The 19,933-nt window shown below is 39.0% G+C and overlaps 1 protein-coding gene across 5 annotated transcripts in view; it reads left to right on the plus strand.

Moving 5' to 3' along the window:
* Positions 1 to 19,933, plus strand: part of HECTD4 (HECT domain E3 ubiquitin protein ligase 4) — a 177,916-nt gene that overhangs the window by 90,328 nt on the left and 67,655 nt on the right. For 2 of the 5 annotated variants that reach the window (XM_036929526.2, XM_036929522.2), the window contains exons 11-28: positions 565 to 705; positions 1,578 to 1,810; positions 2,186 to 2,331; positions 3,647 to 3,717; positions 4,341 to 4,446; positions 5,041 to 5,161; positions 5,837 to 5,965; positions 7,874 to 7,998; positions 9,678 to 9,831; positions 10,337 to 10,437; positions 12,072 to 12,270; positions 14,360 to 14,506; positions 15,633 to 15,737; positions 16,834 to 16,997; positions 17,563 to 17,796; positions 18,785 to 18,977; positions 19,177 to 19,281; positions 19,780 to 19,868. In XM_036929526.2, coding sequence (XP_036785421.2) covers positions 565 to 705; positions 1,578 to 1,810; positions 2,186 to 2,331; positions 3,647 to 3,717; positions 4,341 to 4,446; positions 5,041 to 5,161; positions 5,837 to 5,965; positions 7,874 to 7,998; positions 9,678 to 9,831; positions 10,337 to 10,437; positions 12,072 to 12,270; positions 14,360 to 14,506; positions 15,633 to 15,737; positions 16,834 to 16,997; positions 17,563 to 17,796; positions 18,785 to 18,977; positions 19,177 to 19,281; positions 19,780 to 19,868 — 2,563 coding nt within the window. The remainder of the gene's footprint in view (positions 1 to 564; positions 706 to 1,577; positions 1,811 to 2,185; positions 2,332 to 3,646; positions 3,718 to 4,340; positions 4,447 to 5,040; positions 5,162 to 5,836; positions 5,966 to 7,873; positions 7,999 to 9,677; positions 9,832 to 10,336; positions 10,438 to 12,071; positions 12,271 to 14,359; positions 14,507 to 15,632; positions 15,738 to 16,833; positions 16,998 to 17,562; positions 17,797 to 18,784; positions 18,978 to 19,176; positions 19,282 to 19,779; positions 19,869 to 19,933) is intronic. The other 3 variants (XM_036929524.2, XM_036929523.2, XM_036929525.2) reach the window with 3 other exon arrangements.

Consider the following 19,933-nt stretch of genomic DNA (forward strand, 5'->3'; position numbering starts at 1 on the left):
TGCCATATGCAAAATTCCTCTGCATCAGTTGCTACTGAAGATACTATCCATTAGTGTAATGGGGCCTTTTAACAGATTCTTCTCACAGCTCAGCCATAAGGGTTTATTTCCTGTGAGAATTGGTATGCTTCTTACTGATAGAAAATGAACAATATTAGATTTTCTCTGCCTTGGCTCCTAGGAAACTCATATTTATGTTTTGGGCTCAGTTACTCAGTCTTTTATTGTTTGTTAATGTGAGTTAGTCCTAATGTACCTGGGTTTTAATGTAAGCCACTTAAATCCTTTTGGAATTGAAAAGGTCATGTGTAAGTCAGTTACTAAGAACTATCTATTCCATAAGACTTACTCCATTCTCACATAGGAGTTAAGCAAAGTAGAAATTGATTCCTGCTTTCTTGCTGAGCCCTAATCTAATGCTGTTCCAGGTAAATATATGGGCATAGGGATGTGGATTGTCAGCACTGGGGAGAATCCTTACCCTTCCATTCTTTAGCAGTGCTTATGAGACATATGTATAAGGCAGATGACATGACAGTTGAATTAAGTATGCTCTTTTTGCAGGCGCCTGTTATGATACAGTGAACAACATGCTATGGACATGTTCAAATGACTATATTGATCAGTGGTGTAATCCTGGGAATCAGGCCTTCCACTATGTCTGTCAGAGACTTGGAGTCAGTCACATCATCGCTGAACCCAAAGGTGAGGTGCACTCATAGTCTTAAAGGAAAGATTTCTGCCCCATGAAGCGTGAGAGAGTACAGTAGCATTAGTAAGTGGGAACGTCGCCCACGAACAAAATGTTTTAACAGCCTTCCCTCTTTGAACTTAGAAATCTAAAATCCTTGCTGATTGGTTTATTGTTAAGTAAATTTGTATGTTAATAAATAGACCTTTGGAGGTGCTCCATAGACTTCTATAAAAGAGAATTATATGTTCCTTCTGAAATTGTCAAAACTTTGGTGCAAAATCCTTTATTTGTACTTGGCATGGGATTATATGCTTTTACAGTGTTTTATGTTGATAATAACTTATTTATACACAAATTTAGAATTACCAACAAAAGAACATTATAGGTCTAAATATTAAGATTCTTAAGTTAATATTAACCTGATATCTTTTGACTTCAAAGTCAACTTAGTGGTATAGAAGAATGAATAGCTCAGGAAATTTTCTCCCCATACCAATGAAAAACAGAGAGGACCAGTGGCCTAGCTAGCCTGAGCTTGTAGTCCTGGTTAGGGCAAGCAGTGAACCAGCTGACTAGCCAGAAACTTACTAGTGAAATCTGGGTAATGAGAAAGCTCCGGAAGGCCTTGATAAGCTCCCCATGTATTCATGTAGAAGAAGCCAAAGAGGGCCCAAGCTGTTCACAAGGCCTGGCTGAACATGAGCCTGCATTCACATGCAGAGATGTAAGGGGCCGGAAGAAGGGGAGAGCCAGGGCAGAGTTTAAAACTGCCTGAACTTTGATGCGTTCCATCCACAACATACAGATCCCTCCAGGTGGAAGCCTTACTGGCTCAAGGTGTTTGAGACTTCTTTCCTCACTGAGTTTCCTGTTCATCTTTTAGAAGAGACTATAACCACGAATGAGGTTATAAACCAATTACTGCACCACGTTGGTGCGATGTGCATACACCAACTCAATCTTCTTGCCGCCAATCCCAATCTTCCAATCACAAGTGTCTTGGGCAAGCAGCATCCAGTTGAAGCCCACCATCTTGGCAGTATTTGCGACATTATGGAGAAGGCCATGGTTAATGGAGATACCTGTATTATACGCTGCATTCTCGTTGTCTTTCAGGTAAATAAATTATATTGAGATAAATGAGCTAGTGGAGAAAAAACCCACAAACCTTGCCTTCAGCCAGCTAATTTTTACCAGAAGAAAAGTTCAGTAACACTCCTGCGGTACCTAACCAAGGTCTAATCCTGGAGTTAGAATTACCATAATATTCATCATACTGTAGTCCCTGGAATAGTGCTAGATATAGCTCCTTGCAATTAATATATGTAAAATATTTACTACAATTATGCTATTACACAATAGAAGACACCATGGTTAAAAATCCACCTGATTATTTATTCATAAGAGTATCTAGCATATACTTTCTTCATAGGGGTAATTTTATCCCCTGTAGAATTAGCATTTTTAGATATACCCCTTATGTTTCTGTAGGTGGTGTTTAAATTTTTCTTCAGTCCACAAACCGAAAGGAATCGAGACATTGTTCGACGGTCGGGATTGCTTCTTTGGCAGTTGCTGATGGCACCAAACGATCAAATTTGCCCTGAAATTCAGAAGGAAGTCTGCCTTGCCATCAGGTAAGCAGAAAATGATTTTCTTAGTGCTGTATGCAGGATGCTTCTCCTGCACCGCACTGCAGTCTTCCTGCAAGCTGGCAGTGTGGAAGTCTCTTACCCCCACTTCGTGGTTAGGGCCTCACTCATACAGAATATTTTAACTGGAGAGGAATTTGTGGCCCCACTCTCAGAGGACAACCATCTACATATCTACATTTCTCATCTTACCTTTTGAATCTTAAAAAAAAGCCTTTTTAAGTGGTATTTTGATGGTTTGCAAGCAGATATTCTCACTGGGGGAGAGAGCGTGGCAAGGTGGTTAAGAAGCAGGCTTGGGCAGCAGGCAGACCTGCATTCTAGCCTTTGCTCTGCCACTTACTAAGTGGTTTGCAGCTTCCATTTCCTCAGCTGTAAAAAGGGCATAAAAATAGCACCTATTTAAGGATTTGTGAGATTTTAACAAGATAAGACCTGGTGCATAGTACGTGCTCAACAATGTTAGCCTTTTAAAATCTGCTTAAACCCTTGTTAGATAAGATGGAAGAATTTATGGGCCATTTTCTATTTATTGTCATTATCACATATCAGTGTATGTTATTTAAGTGCAATGAACTTAATGCGACCAAGTAAATTGGGTGACTAAGAGATAACTAAGGGCTCAGTCTGGAAGAACCGTATGACAGGAGTGAGCAGAGAGGGAGGGGTTTTTTTTCCTTCCATATAGATTATGCTTTGGGCCTCTTTCTGTTGAGACCATTAAGGCAATATTTTAAATCTAGTGTCATGAGGAAATTTCTGGGGTAATGGGTATGTTCACTATCTTAATTGTAGTAGTGTTTTCATGGGTGTATACATAGGTGAAAACTTATTGTACACTTCAAATATGTGCACTTGATTGTATGTCAAGCCTCATAAAAAAGAAAAATTCTGGCACCATATCAATACTGCTCTTCCTGCCTTTTTGGGAAAGTTGAGAATTAGAGCTTCCCCTTCTCTAATGATTTTTGGGACACATTATGCATATACAAGCTGGCTTACCTACAGTTGTCTTTTTATAGCTCAGTTCTCTCTAACCAGCTCTGTATCTAGCCTTAATAAGTTATCATCTTGGTAATTCACACATATGAGAAGGAGAGGAATTTTGTTTACCAGGGAAGTGACTGGACTATATCATGACAGTGAATTGAGTTTCAACTGCCTTTTTAACGATGAAACCCACCTCAGAGTATTATGGAACCAAGCTGGCATCTTTAACAAAAATAAAAATTTAAGTATTTAGAGTTTAGATTTTCTAGAACATTTGTTTAAAAGCTTTTTGACTTTTTTGTCATTTCAGCTCTGGTCTAAATATCTTGTACCCAGGTGAAACTGAAATCAATAACTTACTTAAACTGGTCTTAACAGAAGGTGAGAATTACCCTTTAATTATCCTTGAACAACCACCCTTTTTTTTGTCCCTGAGGAAACAACTGGATATTGAGATAATAGATATTTCTTTCCTTCATATCAGCATTATGAAGGAAATGTTAGTCAGCACTGTTTTAAAAATGCATCTGCACACATGCCAACACTGCCACCAGACTGAAAGCAGAAACCATGTTTTCTGTATCTTCAAACCTTATAAACCTCTTTCTGTCCCCACTGCTGAGCAGAATGTACCCGACTGTAGGAGCTTAGTGAACATGAAAGGTAGTGACTTCTGGATGGCCTTCCTGTTAAAGGTAGAGTAAACCACACCAAGAGCAACAAAATCCACCCTGTCAAAGACACTCTACAGTTATAAGCAACATTAATTTAAGGGATTAGAAATCACACTCTAAGATGTCAAGAGGGTAATTCCAATTAAGTCAGGATGTTCCGGTGTAAAAAGTCTGATTGGTTGCAAGTAGTTTTGGCTGTTGTTTTTGTAAGTACATCTGCCTGGTGCCCCTAGGTTGTCAGCAGTCTGCTTGTTTAAAAACTTTTAAAAATAGCATCAGTTTTCTAAGCATAAGCACCAGGGTAGCTTATGGAGCTTTGTTCTGTGTTAGGAGAGAGAAATCGTGGCCTTTGCCAGCTGCGGGATGTGATCCTAACCAATTTAGCTGAGCAGCTACAAAACAACCGATTTGGCAGCGAGGAGGACGATCATTACAGGTGACACCAACTACATTACTTACTGCTAGCCCTTCCTTTGTGTTTTTCTCAGTAATTCATTTACATTTAAATATATTTGATCCACTTCAGTCTCTTATAATATTTGATATGCTAATTAGCATGGTAAGTCTAAACCATGGGTTAATTGAAAGATAATCTCACAGTTGTCCTAAGAAACGATAATAGCACATTTCCATTTTATCAGTAAAGTAAATAACGTGGGCCTGGAGGAAGGCTACTTAGCAGAAATACCAGATAGAGCTTATTTAAGAATTAATCTTGGTGGAGGACAGCTATCCACATTGCTGGTCTCTGGGAGAGGGTGAGGGTGTGCTGAGAGCTGGTGAGGGGAGGAACGTGTTGGTTTTCTTGGCTGTCTATCAGATACTTGGACTAGGTGCATGGGCACCATTTTGGTTCTGTAAGTTTGCTTTAGGTAATATGCCTAGTTGTTAGCATCATTACTGAGTAAGTTGATTTGCTAATGGAGCTGATGAATTTTTTATCTGTCATCTTGTATTAATTGTATAAAATTTATCCTTTTATTAATAAGCCATCAATGTCTTATTGTTACATTTTTCCTGCATTTTAAAGACTAAATGATGAACTTCTACACTACATTCTGAAGATTGTTGTTCGAGAATCCTGTATCTTAATCACCAAGTGCCAAACTGTCTCTAAAGATGATTTTCAAAAACTCCTTTCAACTGTGCCTGTAAGTAAAGCTGTGTTTAAAGAACACAAAATTACATCAAGTGTCCATGTTTTCATTTTACTCTGTTGAGGTGTGTGTGTGTACATGTACTTTACACACATACAAGGACAGACTTAACTGATGAAAGCCAGTGGATGACTGTGAATGTAGCACTAGACAAATCCATCTGAAATACTCTCTCCAAAGACCATTCCTCCTGCTTCGATGTCATGATGCAATAAATTATTTGACTGAATTTGGATGTTTTTGTTTTGTTTGAAATAGTGAGAATTCCCCTCCTGCCCTTAATTTTTAATTTAGCTTGCTTTCTAAACCATCAGTGTTTTATAGAAACTGAGAGAACCAAAATAATTTTTTTAAGGTTTGGGTAGACTCTTTTCTAATGGAGATGCATATGAGGGGAAGAGGGTGGGGAAGAAGAATTATTAAGAGGCACAAATTCAAGTACCAGTGATTAGTGAGGATTGCAAAACAGAAGGCAGAGAGGCACGTTAAGTGTGTCAGATTATGTATTGAAAGCTACGTGGAAATAAGTCACCTAAGAAACTAACTTGCTCTGTTTTCTGTACTTTCTCTTTTGCTTCCCTTGTCGAAATCTTTTAAGCACATGAGGATTACATGATCCATTCTTTCACTAAGGTTTAGATCATTTAAAAACCCTTATTTGTATTAAAGGCTGCATCCTCCTGTCTGCGCTATCTGATGGCAGTTCAGAACCACCTTCTCAGTAACACTATTTTGATTAAACCTGATGAGAATGATGACAGTGACAACTCCTTGCAGGGAGAGACATTGAAGGTACAGGTAAACACCAAGCTTTATTCTAGAGAAGCTTTCTACCCCGTATGTAAAGCACAGCTTAATTGGCTAAATTTCTGTGTATTATGATGTCAGATTTCACCATGTGGCTCATGTTTTTGTGAGAGGTAATATTAGGTCACTCATTTCATAGAGTTTGATGTCACTGCACAGTGGTTGCCATATTTGTGACACTCTCATAATGTGACATCTGTGTGCTCCTGTCAATCTTTTTGCTTTGTTTATTTTCATCTTTTTTTAAAGAACTATAAAATATGGCACTTACAAGTGATCTCATACACATCTGAAATTTGTACATATGGATAAATCTGGGAGCCTCACGTTTTAAACCATTTGACATTTTGGCTGGTTGATTCTCTTGATTCAAGTAACTTTAAAAAGGTGATAATTTTCTCACAATCTTTATATTGAATAATTTAATCTCTAAATCTATAGTTCATCTTCTGTAATTATTTTGAAGTTATCTTCTGTGTAAACTCAATAACTTGTTCCCACATGACAATTTATAGCAGTCCAAAGATATTTTTATAGCAGTGGTTGTTATAATTTTGACAGATGCTTGAGGCTGTTGTTTGCATTGTTCTTCAGAATTTCAACTTTGTGGGGGAGAATTAGAGAAATCAGTAAGAACTTGATTCTCCCTTAAAATTGTGGACTGAAACACACTGAAATATTAACCAAGGAAGCCACAATTGACTATGAAAGCCATTAGAGTTTGTCCTTTTCCTTACTCCTTTATGCATATGTACTAGATAAATCTTATACCTGGTAGTGCATATTTGAGCTTATCTCATGTAATCAGTTTTTACACAGATGAAAAGGCATGAATTAATCATCTAAATTCCTGATACTATTTATTAACTTCTCTTGCCTTAGTTTCCTAGTTGGGAAAACCTGTTAGGTTTTGCTAAGAGGATTAGAGCCGAGGTATGGCCACTACCTGCCACTAAGCTGTTGCAGTATGTGCAGTCAGCAGACGATGGCTCGTAGGATTAGTACAACCCACACCACGATTTATCTCATCTAGTCAGAGATTCCTTTTCTCTTAAGGATAGAAATATCTTCATAGCAAGAAAATCAGTAATACCCTGAAAATTCCAACAATGAAAACCAGTGTTTTCCATTTGAAAAAAAAAGATTATAGTACTTAACTAATCCATGGAAAGAAATAGTGTTGGTAAAGGCAGGCTAGGCTGGGTTGTTTAGTATTTCTGGAAAAACTGAAAAACAGATTTCACCTAAAGGGTTAGTTTGGTTATATTTTTTTAATAGCAAATAATATTGTAAACTAAACATGTCTGTGATCTTAATTAGTGTCTCAACATGTTATTTAGTGTTTGTACTCCCATGAACTTTCTAATAGTTACTTTTAATGTTTAATAGCCTGTAACTGCCTGCTACTTACTTTAATGGAACTTTTAAACTTGCCTGTTTTCTAGCGTTTAAGACATTAAGTAAAAGGGTCACTTGTACTGTTTCAGAATGTTGTGTTTTTGTCTCATTTTATTCATCGCCTATACATGCGCCTTTTACTCTTCTTTTTTTCTCTTTAGCTATCCTCATCCCACCCAAGGCAATCTTGCACCTGGACAGTTTGTGGGCTGGCCACTGGGAGCTCTCTTGTGCTGGAGGGAATAGGAGAAATGCCTTTTCTCCTAGGGACTCGGTGTGCTCCCCGTGAAATACTGTGTATTTCTGTCAGCACTCCAGACCTTAGCCTCCCAAATCAAATCGCTACTTGCCATGCTAGCAGAACTTACTGTTGTGGGACTATTCTGGCCACCTCATTATTTAATTTGGGAATGCATCATTAGATATGTCATTTCATGTTGTCATTGTGAGTGTATATTCATCACAAAGCTTAAAAATAACATTATGGTATTTTCTACCTAGGAGCTAAAGGTCAGTATCTTGGCTCTTGCCACCCAGATCCTGACTGGATGTGATGAAGTGTTGGAAATGCTGCAGCAGGTCACCACTGCCCTCATACATAGTGACATAACTGACCGTGAGCAGAGGTGAGGGAACAAACGGATCATGAACTGGGACCTGCTGCCCTTAAGGAAGAAGAATTTTCTTATGACAGCGAAATCTTTTAGAACAGAACATCAGATGTTCGTTTAATATAGAGGGATTTTTGTGAGAATAGGTTGAAATGGCAAGTGTTTCAAAGCCCAGTGCAATCAAACTCTAATGTGCTTTTAGGTGAAACTGGGCTGACAGCCATGATGTAGGGGACACAAAGTTAGCATCAGCTCTGACATTTGGGTCTTCCACCAACATCTCTCCCAAATAGGTCTTTCCTTCAGTTCTCTAGCTCAGCACCACGTGCTCTTAGTTTCCACATGATCACTACCGTTAGGGAGTGACTGAGTGATAAAGATAATGAACTGCTATGCAAAAGATGACACTGACATGATCTCTCAAGGTTTTCCTGTAATTCTACTTCATCGCATATAGGAGTGACCTGTACAGAGGGTAAATTTCTCTTTCCCAGTAATAAAGCTCTTTCTCAGTCCTCCCCTTTAACATTTCTGCTGTGGTTTGCTGTTGGAGATGAGTTACATACTGTGTGTATCAATGATTTCAATGTTAGAGATGCTGATCTGTAACAGCCCTGCCGAGTAATTTTTCTTCCAGTAACCCTGTTTCTTGCCCACTCCCAGAGAGTACATGGGCTGGTTGGAACTGAGAGAACAATATAATCCAGAAGGGTATTGCACTGGAGCTTGTTAAGACATGAGGGTCCACTGCTGGTGTGGTGCAGATCTACCTTGGGGTGGGGGTACAGTTTGCAAGCCTGGGAGCCGTGAGGTCATTTCTGGTTCCAACCCCAGTATCCTAAATAGCCTTAGAGAATTTACATGACCCACATCTGTCTTTGGGTGAGTCATAGACCTTAATTCTTCTAGCAGAGGATTGAGGTATTAAAAATGTGATTTTTGATAATCATTTCATGACATATACATATGTCAAACTATGTTGTACACCCTAAATTTATCGTGTTATATGTCAATTATAGTTCAATAAACTGGGGGCAAAAAGGATTGCTTTTAAAGACAAATGAAAACTCTGCCTGTGTTGCCCACATGAGCCAGTTCTCTAGGCCAGAGGTGGGTGTCACTGCTGTCGGCAGGTGTAGTGGTTAACTCGCTCCCTATCAGAGACAGTGCCGCACAGTCACCCGCAGCCCCAGAGCTGAGGGAACTTTGCAGGTAATAACTACCTAGCTAATTGTTTGCTTTTTAGAGCCCATTGATAAAGTTCATCAAAGATGCTTTGAAATGCACCATGTAAGCTTTTCGGGCTCCCTATCAGAGACAGTGCCGCACAGTCACCCGCAGCCCCAGAGCTGAGGGAACTTTGCAGGTAGTAACTACCTAGCTAATTGTTTGCTTTTTAGAGCCCATTGATAAAGTTCATCAAAGATGCTTTGAAATGCACCATGTAAGCTTTTGGGGGGGGGGGGCAAAATCACAGGCTGAAGGTGAAATCTGTTACCCAAATTCTGTCTCTCCCTCTTCTTAAGTGTAGAAGGTGGGACATTTATGAACTGAATTGCTATAACTCTTGAGTGCTACTTAACTAGTTCAGGGAGATGCAGCTTAAGAGAATTTGGTGGGTAAGGATGATGTTAGTTGCTTTTTTACATAATCAGGAATTGCTTAAGCTGTGTGTTCTCTCAAACTTTTTGTAGGTTAAAAGGCTTGGAACAAGTTACCAAGGCTACAATGCTTGGTCACCTTCTCCCGGTGTTATTAACCTCCCTGATGCACCCAAATCTACAGACCCTCACCATGGCCGATGCCCTAATGCCTCAGCTGGTGCAGCTGGTCCTCTATACCAGTCAGGTATGACTCTTGGTATGCAAAGCGAACTGCTCCCGCCAGTTCGCTTCATGTGGCTGTGTGTGTTCACTGGCGGCAGAATAAATAAAATCATGGCTTTCAGAAACCAAGGAAATAACGATGGAATGAAGACAAATATCATGACATAAAAATAAGCTGAAATATTAAGGGAAAACATTTTGCTAGATAAATCACTTACTGCAATCTTTTAGCAAGTGCTAATTGCCTTTCTGCTGTAAAAATGCTGATCTCTAATGCTACTGAGATCCTCCCATTGTATTTGGTCTCCTGAGTCTTTGTTGGCTATTGGCCACTAATATAAATGATCCATTCCAGTGTTAAATAGAACGGTGTTAAGTGGTCTAAGTAGCAAATCATTTCTTCATGAAGGAGGGCAGACTAGGATTGTAAAAAGATTACTTAAGTGAGAATGCTAAATTTGGCTCTAGTACCATCCAGATAACTGACAGTAAGCACTTTAAGACATGATGATGGTTTTGTGTTTCAGACGGCTTTGCTGCTTAAAACCCAGTGTCCAGTTTTTGCCGAGGTGGGCTGTTCCCCATGTGGTGCATCAGACCAGAAGGGCAGGCTGTTCCCCGATGAGAGGTGAAAGATGCTGCTTCCTTGCAGGAACCCCTGCCTTGTTTTCTTCTGGTGAAAGCCTACTTCTCCTTTTATGATGATGATTTCTCAGCAAGGATTATCTAACTGGGAAAGGAAGGAAAGAGACTTCAGGGCCAAAATTTTACAAATAATTATAAAATTGATTTGTAGATTTGTAGGCACTGGTTAGAATAAATTGCCCCATGGATCGAGAGATTACGTCAAATGTTACAAGAAATTCTCGTGTACTAATGGTGGAGATGTAAAATATTATGACTTTGGCAAATAGTTTGACAGTTTCTTGAACAGTTGAACATACACATCCTACTATATGACCCAGCTATTCCACTTCAAGGAAAGTGGAATTTAAACAATAGAAAAGAAAGCATAAGTTCTTTCAAAGGCTTATATGTGAAGTTCATAACAGTTTTAGTTAGAATTACCCAAGATAAGAAACAATCCAAATGTCCATCAACAAGTGAATGGATAAACAAACTGTGGTATGTCCATACAATGGAACCCTATTCAGCAATAAAAGGGAATAAACAATTGGTATATGCAGCAAAATGGATGAATCAGAGTACTTATGATGATTGAAAGAAGCCAGATCCCGCCAAAAGAACATACTGCATGGTTGCATTTATATAAAACTAGAAAATGCAAAATAATTTCTAGTGATAGAAAGCAAAGAAGTGAGTGCCTGGATTACCAAGAGGAAGGAGGAAATGTCACAGGTACACATAAATGTCCAAACTTATAAAGTTGTACACTTTAAACATGTGCAATTTATTGTATGTCCACCGTGTTATTAAAGCTGTCTTTAAAAATATTAATCAGAAAGGAAGGACTTCTAGGCTTCTCTAGAGAGTGTGCTGCCCAACTGAGCTTTGTGCAGTGACAAAAATTTATGTTGTCCAATACCATCAGCCATAGCCACTGATCATTTGCAGTGTGGCTAATGTGACCAAGAAACTGAATTTTAAATTGTATTTAACTTAGATTCCGTTTAAATGGCTACATTTGACTAAATACCTACCACACTGGGTAGCACAGAGGTAAAGGAGAAAAAGAGAGTTCCATATGAGTTAAGTTTCGGTTTTAGGGGGTTTATATTCCACAACCTTGGCTGTGACATCTTTGAGAGTTCATTTACAATAGCTAAGAGGACTTTGAAGGCACTTTTCTTTAGCAGAAATTACAGTGAAAAGTAGTCACATAGATTCTTGGAGTTTTCAACTGTTGACATTTAGATATTAACAAAAGGAACCTGTACAGGACCCTAACCCTGTGGAATTTGGAAGGTGGCCAGTCTTACAGGTCTTCTATGGTACCTTTAAATTTTTTTCTTCTGAATAACTTTACTTGAGAGTTGGTGAGGTCCTCTCCTGGATTTGAATTGGGTGTGCCCCTTGAAAAAAGAGGGAAAATATATAAACACATTGTCTAACAACAATAGAGAAAACAGAACCTTAAATGTAGGAATTGTAAAAATGTCTCTTATCACCACTCATACCAAGCATTTAAAAGTTGCAATGTTGTCATACTGCATGCTGTGGAAAATTAAAGAGAAATTTCCTAACCTTTTGTTGGATTTCACCATGTATACATTTTCTTTTTCCTTTCCTTGCTGGTTTTAGGATGCTGGAAGAGAGAGAAGAGCCAGGCTTTCTTACCGGTTTAAAGATTCCTGCTCCATGGGCTGCCGGAAAGACTGTGGAAACAGTCCACCCTGTCCGAGACAACTATAAATTTAAAGAGACTGTGCACATCCCAGGAGCTCGTTGCCTGTACCTGAGATTTGATAGCCGATGTTCTTCACAGTATGACTATGACAAAGTAAGCAAGAGCTGGTTTAGTCTTAGCTCCACCTCTAATAAGCCTATTTCTTAGATGCTTCTTATTTTCCTTTGCTCCTGGTCACCATTCTTGACTTATTTCTGTCTGCAGATCTCTCTTAGGAGAACTTTCCTAAATAATGCCTGAAAGGGTAGTGACTGGGGAGTTAAGTAGCCTGCACCTGTGCAGTCTAAGAACAGTGGTTTCAGGACATGCTCAAAGTGGACTTTCGTCAAGCTTTTCAAAAGCTTAGATCCCACTTAAAGAAAGTTTTCCTTTTCTTTCTGCTTACCTCCTGCCTTCCCTCCGTGCTTGGAATTCCTGTAGATGAGTGATATCCCTTCATCTAGCAAGGTCTTCCTGCCCAGTTCTTGGGGCTTCTCATGTATCTTTTGGGAGAAGGTGGCCTTTCAGAAGGGTTTCAGATGTGCTAGGAACTGGTTTCTATTCATTTGAATTATTTGTTCTTCTTTGCCGAAACTTAAGGACTCACATAGATTTTGAGAAAGTGCTTAAAAGGCATAAGGAAAAGGAAACATTTTAAGGGTTAGAATATTTTCCTCTGTTTGTAATTGTATCATAAACCATCTTGTTGCTCTTCTGAGGAAAGGCCAATGAAATTGTGATACATAACATGTAAAAGAACAAGGGAATGTTACCTAATAGCTTTGTACATACATGGGTCTGTTTTTGTATAGAGTGTTAGCTATCTTGTATAGATTGTTAGCTATCTGTTGTCTCTCTCCTCTGTGACTTGTCTAAGGGCAAATGGTCTTAAATCCCATCAGGGAAAATTTTAAGCTAAAAATAAAGGACTTCTTAATGGTGTTTACTGTGACATGGTGCAACACATTACTGGGCAAATTATAGAATCCTCTTTTCCATTATATTCTAGGATAGTAAAGCTTCCCAGATGTGCAGAGGGGTTCAAGACTTGCCCGCAAAACTTAACTTTAGTTGGTAGCAAGAGGATTTAGAAATGAGAGGATTCAGTGGCCTTCCTAAGTCTACTCCACTTCATAGCTCCTGGCATTAGCTACCCCATTTCCTAGATTCAAGTGATACAACAATTTGAAATGAAAGTGGAGGAGATTGGTTGTCATTTTAGTTTGTGTCATTAGGTTTCTCCTTTGAAAACCAGTAATTTGCATCTTCTGATGTATGCTGACCTATACCCGCAGTGGACATTAGTGTTGTGTTGAAGGCTCAGGGAGCCTTACTGTATTGATAAAAGTAACAGTTACTTTCCCAGTGGTCCCTGGCTGGTGTCAGCAGAAGGTCCAAAAGGGTAAGAAATCATAAAATGATAAGTGTCCAGAACTAAAAGGGCAGCTTTTAGATCCAAACTAAGCTCCCCCATGCAGGCAGAGGAGGTCAGAGCCTACATTAGAAGACAGGATTTGATATTTATAGAAACCTTATTCTTATTCTTTCTGTGAAGCTATTTGAATGCAAATGACCTCTAAATGTTTCTCCTGAATATTAGAAAGTTCATTAATTGGATGTAAATGAACAGCCTTTATTGAAGAAAAGAATTGATACATGAAAACTGACCCAAGAAGAAGCCTCCCCTTTTCTGGCCCAATTTTGTGTCATTTTTCTTTTTGTACCATTAAGCAATATTATATGGCTTATTTTCAATTAGTTGCATTTTTGAAAGGCCTCATTCTTTTTTTTTTCTTTTTTTTAACTTTTGTTGTGTTAGACGTAACCCTTTCCATCTGCATTTGCTCACTTTATTAAATTTTGGGGAACACTTAAGGGGGCAAACTCTACCTGCTATAAGATGTATGTCATGACTTAAGATTAAAATAGTTATTTCAAAATATATATATGTATAAAGCTGAGTATAATTATTTGAATGTGAGGTCCCCAAACCAGTTAAACTGTGGTAATATTTGTTATTCTGTGCTGCCCTGTAAATGCTAGTGGTTGTTTGCATCTAACCTAGTATCAGTTGTACCTAAAAAATCAGGAAATGTTAGTTGAACTATAGTGACACCAGTGCCTGGTTATAAATGTATTTTTAAACCAACATTTTTTTGCAGCCTTTTTATTTGTAGATGTTGTTTTTGTTTTTCTTTTACAGTCTAACAGTATATTTTCTGTTTTGAAGTTGGTGATATACGCGGGGCCTAACACAAACAGTAGGAAGGTTGCTGAGTATGGAGGCAATACACTGGGATATGGCAGCCGTAGTGTCTTAGGAACTGGTTGGCCGAAAGACTTGGTGAAGGTATGGTATCCAGTCATGTTTGCTTCCTACAAAAGAAATACGAACTTACATTCCTCATAGGCCCAAATAATAACTATAATTACAGGAAAAATTTGCCATGAGGTTTTTATTGAGGTGGAGCTACTTTGCCAGGCCTGTCAACTCACTACTTCATTCAGAATGACCCTCCTTTCACTTAAAGGGCATCAGGCCCCTGTATGCTCTAGAACTTGTATCTATTCCTCAGGTTAGACCATGGACTGCGGTTTTCATGGTACTTCCTTCCCTGCCCATTAAAAGGATGGTGAGTTCTTCCAGCTTCCTTCTTTCTAAACTCCCTTATGGTAGTATCCTAGAACCATAGGGCCATTTCAGTTTAAAGTATGGAATCAATGTTCTCAAATGAATTTGGGCCTTTGGAGCAAAAATGATAGCTCATTCTCACACTGATGAGATTTGAGCCATGCTTTGTAATCTGGACCCCTAAACTACAGCATAGCTACACAGAATATGAATATGAACCAAAATATCCACTAAAACCTGAAAACTTCTCTAAAGTCTATTCCTGGAGCCTTTATCTCGCAGATGTTATATAACCTCTTTAATTCAGCCACAGATCGCAAGTTACTTCCAGGGCATATTCTGTATGCACCCAAATCTGGATCAACAAAACACTTATAAGTGTTCTCTGATTTCCTGCATTTTATTTCTTATTTGTGGTGTTGGTTCTACAATACAGAACAAGGTCTTCCAGAACTCTCTCTGTGTTCTTCAAGATGCTGGCCATTTGCCTGCCCTGTTGGCACAAGCAGGTGGTGAAGTGGAGAGGGGAGGGCAGAAAGGATAGAAGTCTGAGTAATTTATTGAAATTATCCTCAAGATTTAATGAATTTTTACTCTGATCCTGCTGTTGGGCAGTCATGGCCCATTTCACAGATGACTTGTCCCAGAAGCTACTGGTCAGGTGTGACACCTGAAAGGTTGGTATCCAAATGCGAGGGGATGGAATTTGAATCAAAAAAGGGAGTGAGAAAAGGGGTGAAGTATTTGCTGTGGTCCTTTTGAAAGTCGCTCTCTAAAATTCATTGCTCTCTTGAAAATTGTGTGTCTTGTTTTTAAAGTGCATTTCCCCCCCTTAAATTTTAAGGTGGAAGGAGATACAGTCACCTTCTCCTTTGAAATGAGAAGTGGCCGTGAACACAACACTCCTGATAAAGCTATGTGGGGCTTTGCTTGCACAGTTCGCGCTCAGGTACTGGAATCTAACCACTGCTGTGACATAATGTACTTTCTCCTATGTGCCTTGGTTACATACATCATATTTGCCTTGGAAACAGGGCAAAATATGAGCTGTCTCACCCATCTCTTCCATTTGGCAGCAGTAGACTACTCATAGTAAGTAGTAGTTTTATGGAATAAAACTAGGTGGGACCTAAAATCAGTTCAGCACAGAAAGAATCCATTGCTAGGGGCCCCACCTTCAAAACCTGGAGAGGTGATCTGCCTCCAGCATCTTCCCATACATAGGGTAAAGAAGACTCTAATAACACCTAACAGAAGTAAGCACTTGGATTCTAGGTTCTAAGAGTAGTAGGATCAGATTATTTTCATTCTATTCCCAAAGGCTCTTCTTGCTAGCCTGGCTCTGTCTGCTTAATTATTCATGTTATAGTCTGGATGGAAGTTTAATCTGCTCCTTTTAGCAGTGTCAGTTACTCACTCTAGGAATCTGTGTAAAAAATTTCTTTTTCCACCTGGAAAAAAGAGGAGTTCTACTCACCTCTTGAGTTGCCTGGTTTGTAAAATATATTTCAGACTTGGAAGGTGCTTAAGTCTGACCAAGCCAAGACTCTCTAGTGTGGAATTATCTGCTAGCATGTAAGCTCCACGAGGGCAGGGGTCTTTGTTTTGCTCTCTGCTCTACCTCAGGCACCTAGAACAAAAGCTGGTATGCAGCAGGCATTCAATAAATACTTGTTGACTGAATTCAGTGTAGTCATTGACAACATCTTGGTTTGGGCACAGGGTGGAGGTGACAAAATGAAATAGTGATTTATATGCAGACATGCACAGCAGAGAGGCAGCTATCCAGAGAGTCTTGCATGTGATGTGTGCTGTTTCTGATTTGGAGTCTTATCGGCTCTTCTCTCTCCAGAACTGTGTTGAGATTTCACTCTGTGGTCATTCCTGTCACACCTATCTACTTACGGTGCTGGGTGCTGTCCCCGTGCTGCATAGCGATGATACTTGGTGCTGCTCTGTGAGCCCCAGTGGTGCGGACGGGCAGTGCAGGCAGCGCCTCCACCGCGGACACTGACCAGTGTGGTTTGCCCCTGTCTGCATTATAGGAGTCTTCAGAGGATGTGTCGGGAGGCTTGCCCTTTTTGGTAGACCTGGCTTTAGGTCTGTCTGTGTTAGCTTGCTCCATGTTAAGAATCCTGTACAATGGACCAGAAATGACCAAAGAGGAAGAAGTCTGTCAGGAGCTCTTGCGGTCCAAACTTTTACAAAGGTAACAAAAGGCTCAAATTGGGCAAGCTGTGCTCACAAAGGAAAAAGGACTTTATGTGGAAAATTACTTTTGGTATGTTTCCAACCGACTGTGCCTACTGCCTGACAATCCTATGGGTATCATTGTGTCTAAGAGATAATATGAAGATTACACCAAAAGTGCCTTCTGGCCCTTTCTTTACGAAATTTGAAATTACAGCCTTGAATGGCATATGCTTTTCTCTGATTCAAATATTACATAATTAAATTAAAGGATCCCCAAAAGAATGGGTAGGTGGGTGATCGAGCAAACCAAGCAAAATGTTTATTCTAGAATCTGTGTGGTGGGTATGTGGGTGTTAACCATGTAATTCTTTCATTTTTCTTATATATTTAGAAGTTTTCATAACAAAACATTAGGGAGACAAAGGTGTGGTTTCATGTAATGTTCATTTTTCTGTAGCCCCTGGAGATTTGATGAATACTTAATGCATAATGGGATCCTTCATGTGCTTGATATATCTGCATACTTTAAGTAGCTTTCCAGATAGAAGAGGAAGTGAAGAACCTCTCTTCTGTCTGTTCAGGTGCCAGTGGCAGGTGGAGGCCAACGGTGTGATCTCCCCTGCCCTTACCCCAAGCCCATCCCCTCTGCCACTGACCATCGAGGAAGATAGAGAATTCACCTACCCCTCTGACGTTCTTGTGCCTCCTGTTGGAAACTACTTTGACCTGCCCCGGATCAGGCTGCCTCCAGGAATCATGATAAAGCTCAGGGAAATTTCTGGGCGGGCTAGGCCGCAATTTAGACCAAGTATAAAGTATGTTGCTATATGACACTCTGTTCAAACATTTTTTTTCATTGGGAAAAATAATTGAAAGGAGTATATTTCTTCCTGTAGTCTAGCAAATGAACCTTTAATTTTACATTTACTCAGTGACTGTTAACCAGGTACTCTGAGGAGGACCTGGGTGTGGTATTCCGGGTCAGTGGGTCTCACAGTGTAGCCTCTGGTCTGCAGCATTAGCCTCATCTGGGAACTTGTTATTTCGGGAGCCCTGTTTTATACCTACTGAGTCAGAACTTTTGAGGATGGGGCCCAGTAATCAGTGTTTGACATGCTTTCCATATGATTCTGATACATGCTAAAGTTTGACAAGTTCTAGATTTTTCTCAGGTGGTTTGACCTACTGGTGGTCATCAACTTTGATTTCCATAGACATTTCTTTGTGTTTGATGCCTAGAGAGATGTTGAAGGGTCTTTAATTTAGAAAGGAAGTCTCACAGTTACAAATGTCTTTGTGGTATTCTTGCTTAAAGTCAAGCCCTTTTGCAGGTCTCTACTCTGCCTTTTGAGGCAAGATTGGCCATTTAAGAAAGATTTAAAGAATAGATGAAATTTGAAATAAAAAATATGGAAGCACCAGCATCCATATGTACAAAATACCACAATTTATAATACTGTGTAAAATTAATTGGCAGATAAATGGTGCCAAATATCTTTTTGCTTTAGACTTAGTCCAGCCCTGATATGATTCTAACTCAAAATATACAATCACAGAAAATGAAGCCTCTTTAATTTTTTTCAGCTTCATCAACCAATGTCAGTTTTATCAATTAAAGTATTACATTATTGCCAACTTGATGTGAAAACCATCATAATGCTCATGCCTCTTTATTGTAATAAAGAAGGGGTGGTGGATATTTAATATATTTAAATCAAAGCCTAAGTTCTTCAACCCATAAAATACAGTATTGGTGAACTGAGAGCATGGCCAATCCCTGACTAGTTTCCATTGTAATCACAGAGAAGTAATTCAGCCAGACGTGATGGAGGAAATGGTGGTATCATGTGTTATTAAGCACTTGAACTTGGTTGATGCACTGCAGTCCCTTATAATTTTCCAGTATCAAGAAGAACATGCCGAGGAGTATGATTTATTGTGTAAAATTATGGGAGAGACTTTTAAGAAACTCAATGCCATGGAGAGACAGCTGCAGGTAAGTGAAAACTAAAATATTTAGGTTTCGCTTATAACTGTTGGAAACAATTTCTTTCCTAGATATTTAATGAAGTTTAAAAAGTGATCTGAATTTTTAAAAAATCTTATTGCTACTAAAATTTTTAAATTTTTAGATTGTGTTTGTTTTTATCTTGCATCTATTCTGACATTGTTTTATACTTTAACGTATCTATTAGAGTGTTGCGGAATTGGAACAGAAATGGCAAAGTGAGGTTGATGATGCCATGCAGGGGAAACTAGAGAACAACATGCCTTTCTTCTATGATTACCATTTTAATGAGGTGAGCAAGTTGTATGATTTATTATTGGGACCTTGCTATTTATAGTGCAAAGGCATATACTGTGCATGTGCGTGTGTGTGTAGGGATAAGATATTGTCACTTCATCAAATGTTGCACACCTCAAAAAGTACCCATTCTTTAAGGAGGGTTGAATAAAATTGATAAGATCACATGTCAATAATACCAATAATAAATTACTCATGAAGTTGCTTTTTAACTCATTAATAGGTTTTATAAAGAAGTTCCCAAATTTTGCTTTCATGCCTTAAAGAACAAAAAACTGAGTTATAGGCACTAAAGAAATCCCCAGAAAGTAATCAGTGTCATTTTTTATCATTAAAATATCAAATAATAACTTACAAATGTGTTTCTGGCCTAGAAACATGGACCAAAGCTGGTGTTTTTCCCCTGAAACTTCCTGTTCCTTTTACCATATCCAGTAAAACTCAGTTTTTGCAGATCCTGCATACCACCTTTTCTTGATTTTTTCTTCTTTAGAACAAAATGAAAGAACTAGAACTTTTGTGTTCAATGAAGGAAGTCTCCTTTGATGGAAATGATCTTGAGAACATGGTCCTATCACTGAGGTTAGTGATGTTAATAACTCTGTAAAGCTAATTTGTTACCTTGATCAAAACAAAATGAGGAGATC

This window comes from Manis pentadactyla, chromosome 14, assembly GCF_030020395.1.
Source record: "Manis pentadactyla isolate mManPen7 chromosome 14, mManPen7.hap1, whole genome shotgun sequence".
Classification (NCBI taxonomy): Eukaryota; Metazoa; Chordata; class Mammalia; order Pholidota; family Manidae; genus Manis; species Manis pentadactyla.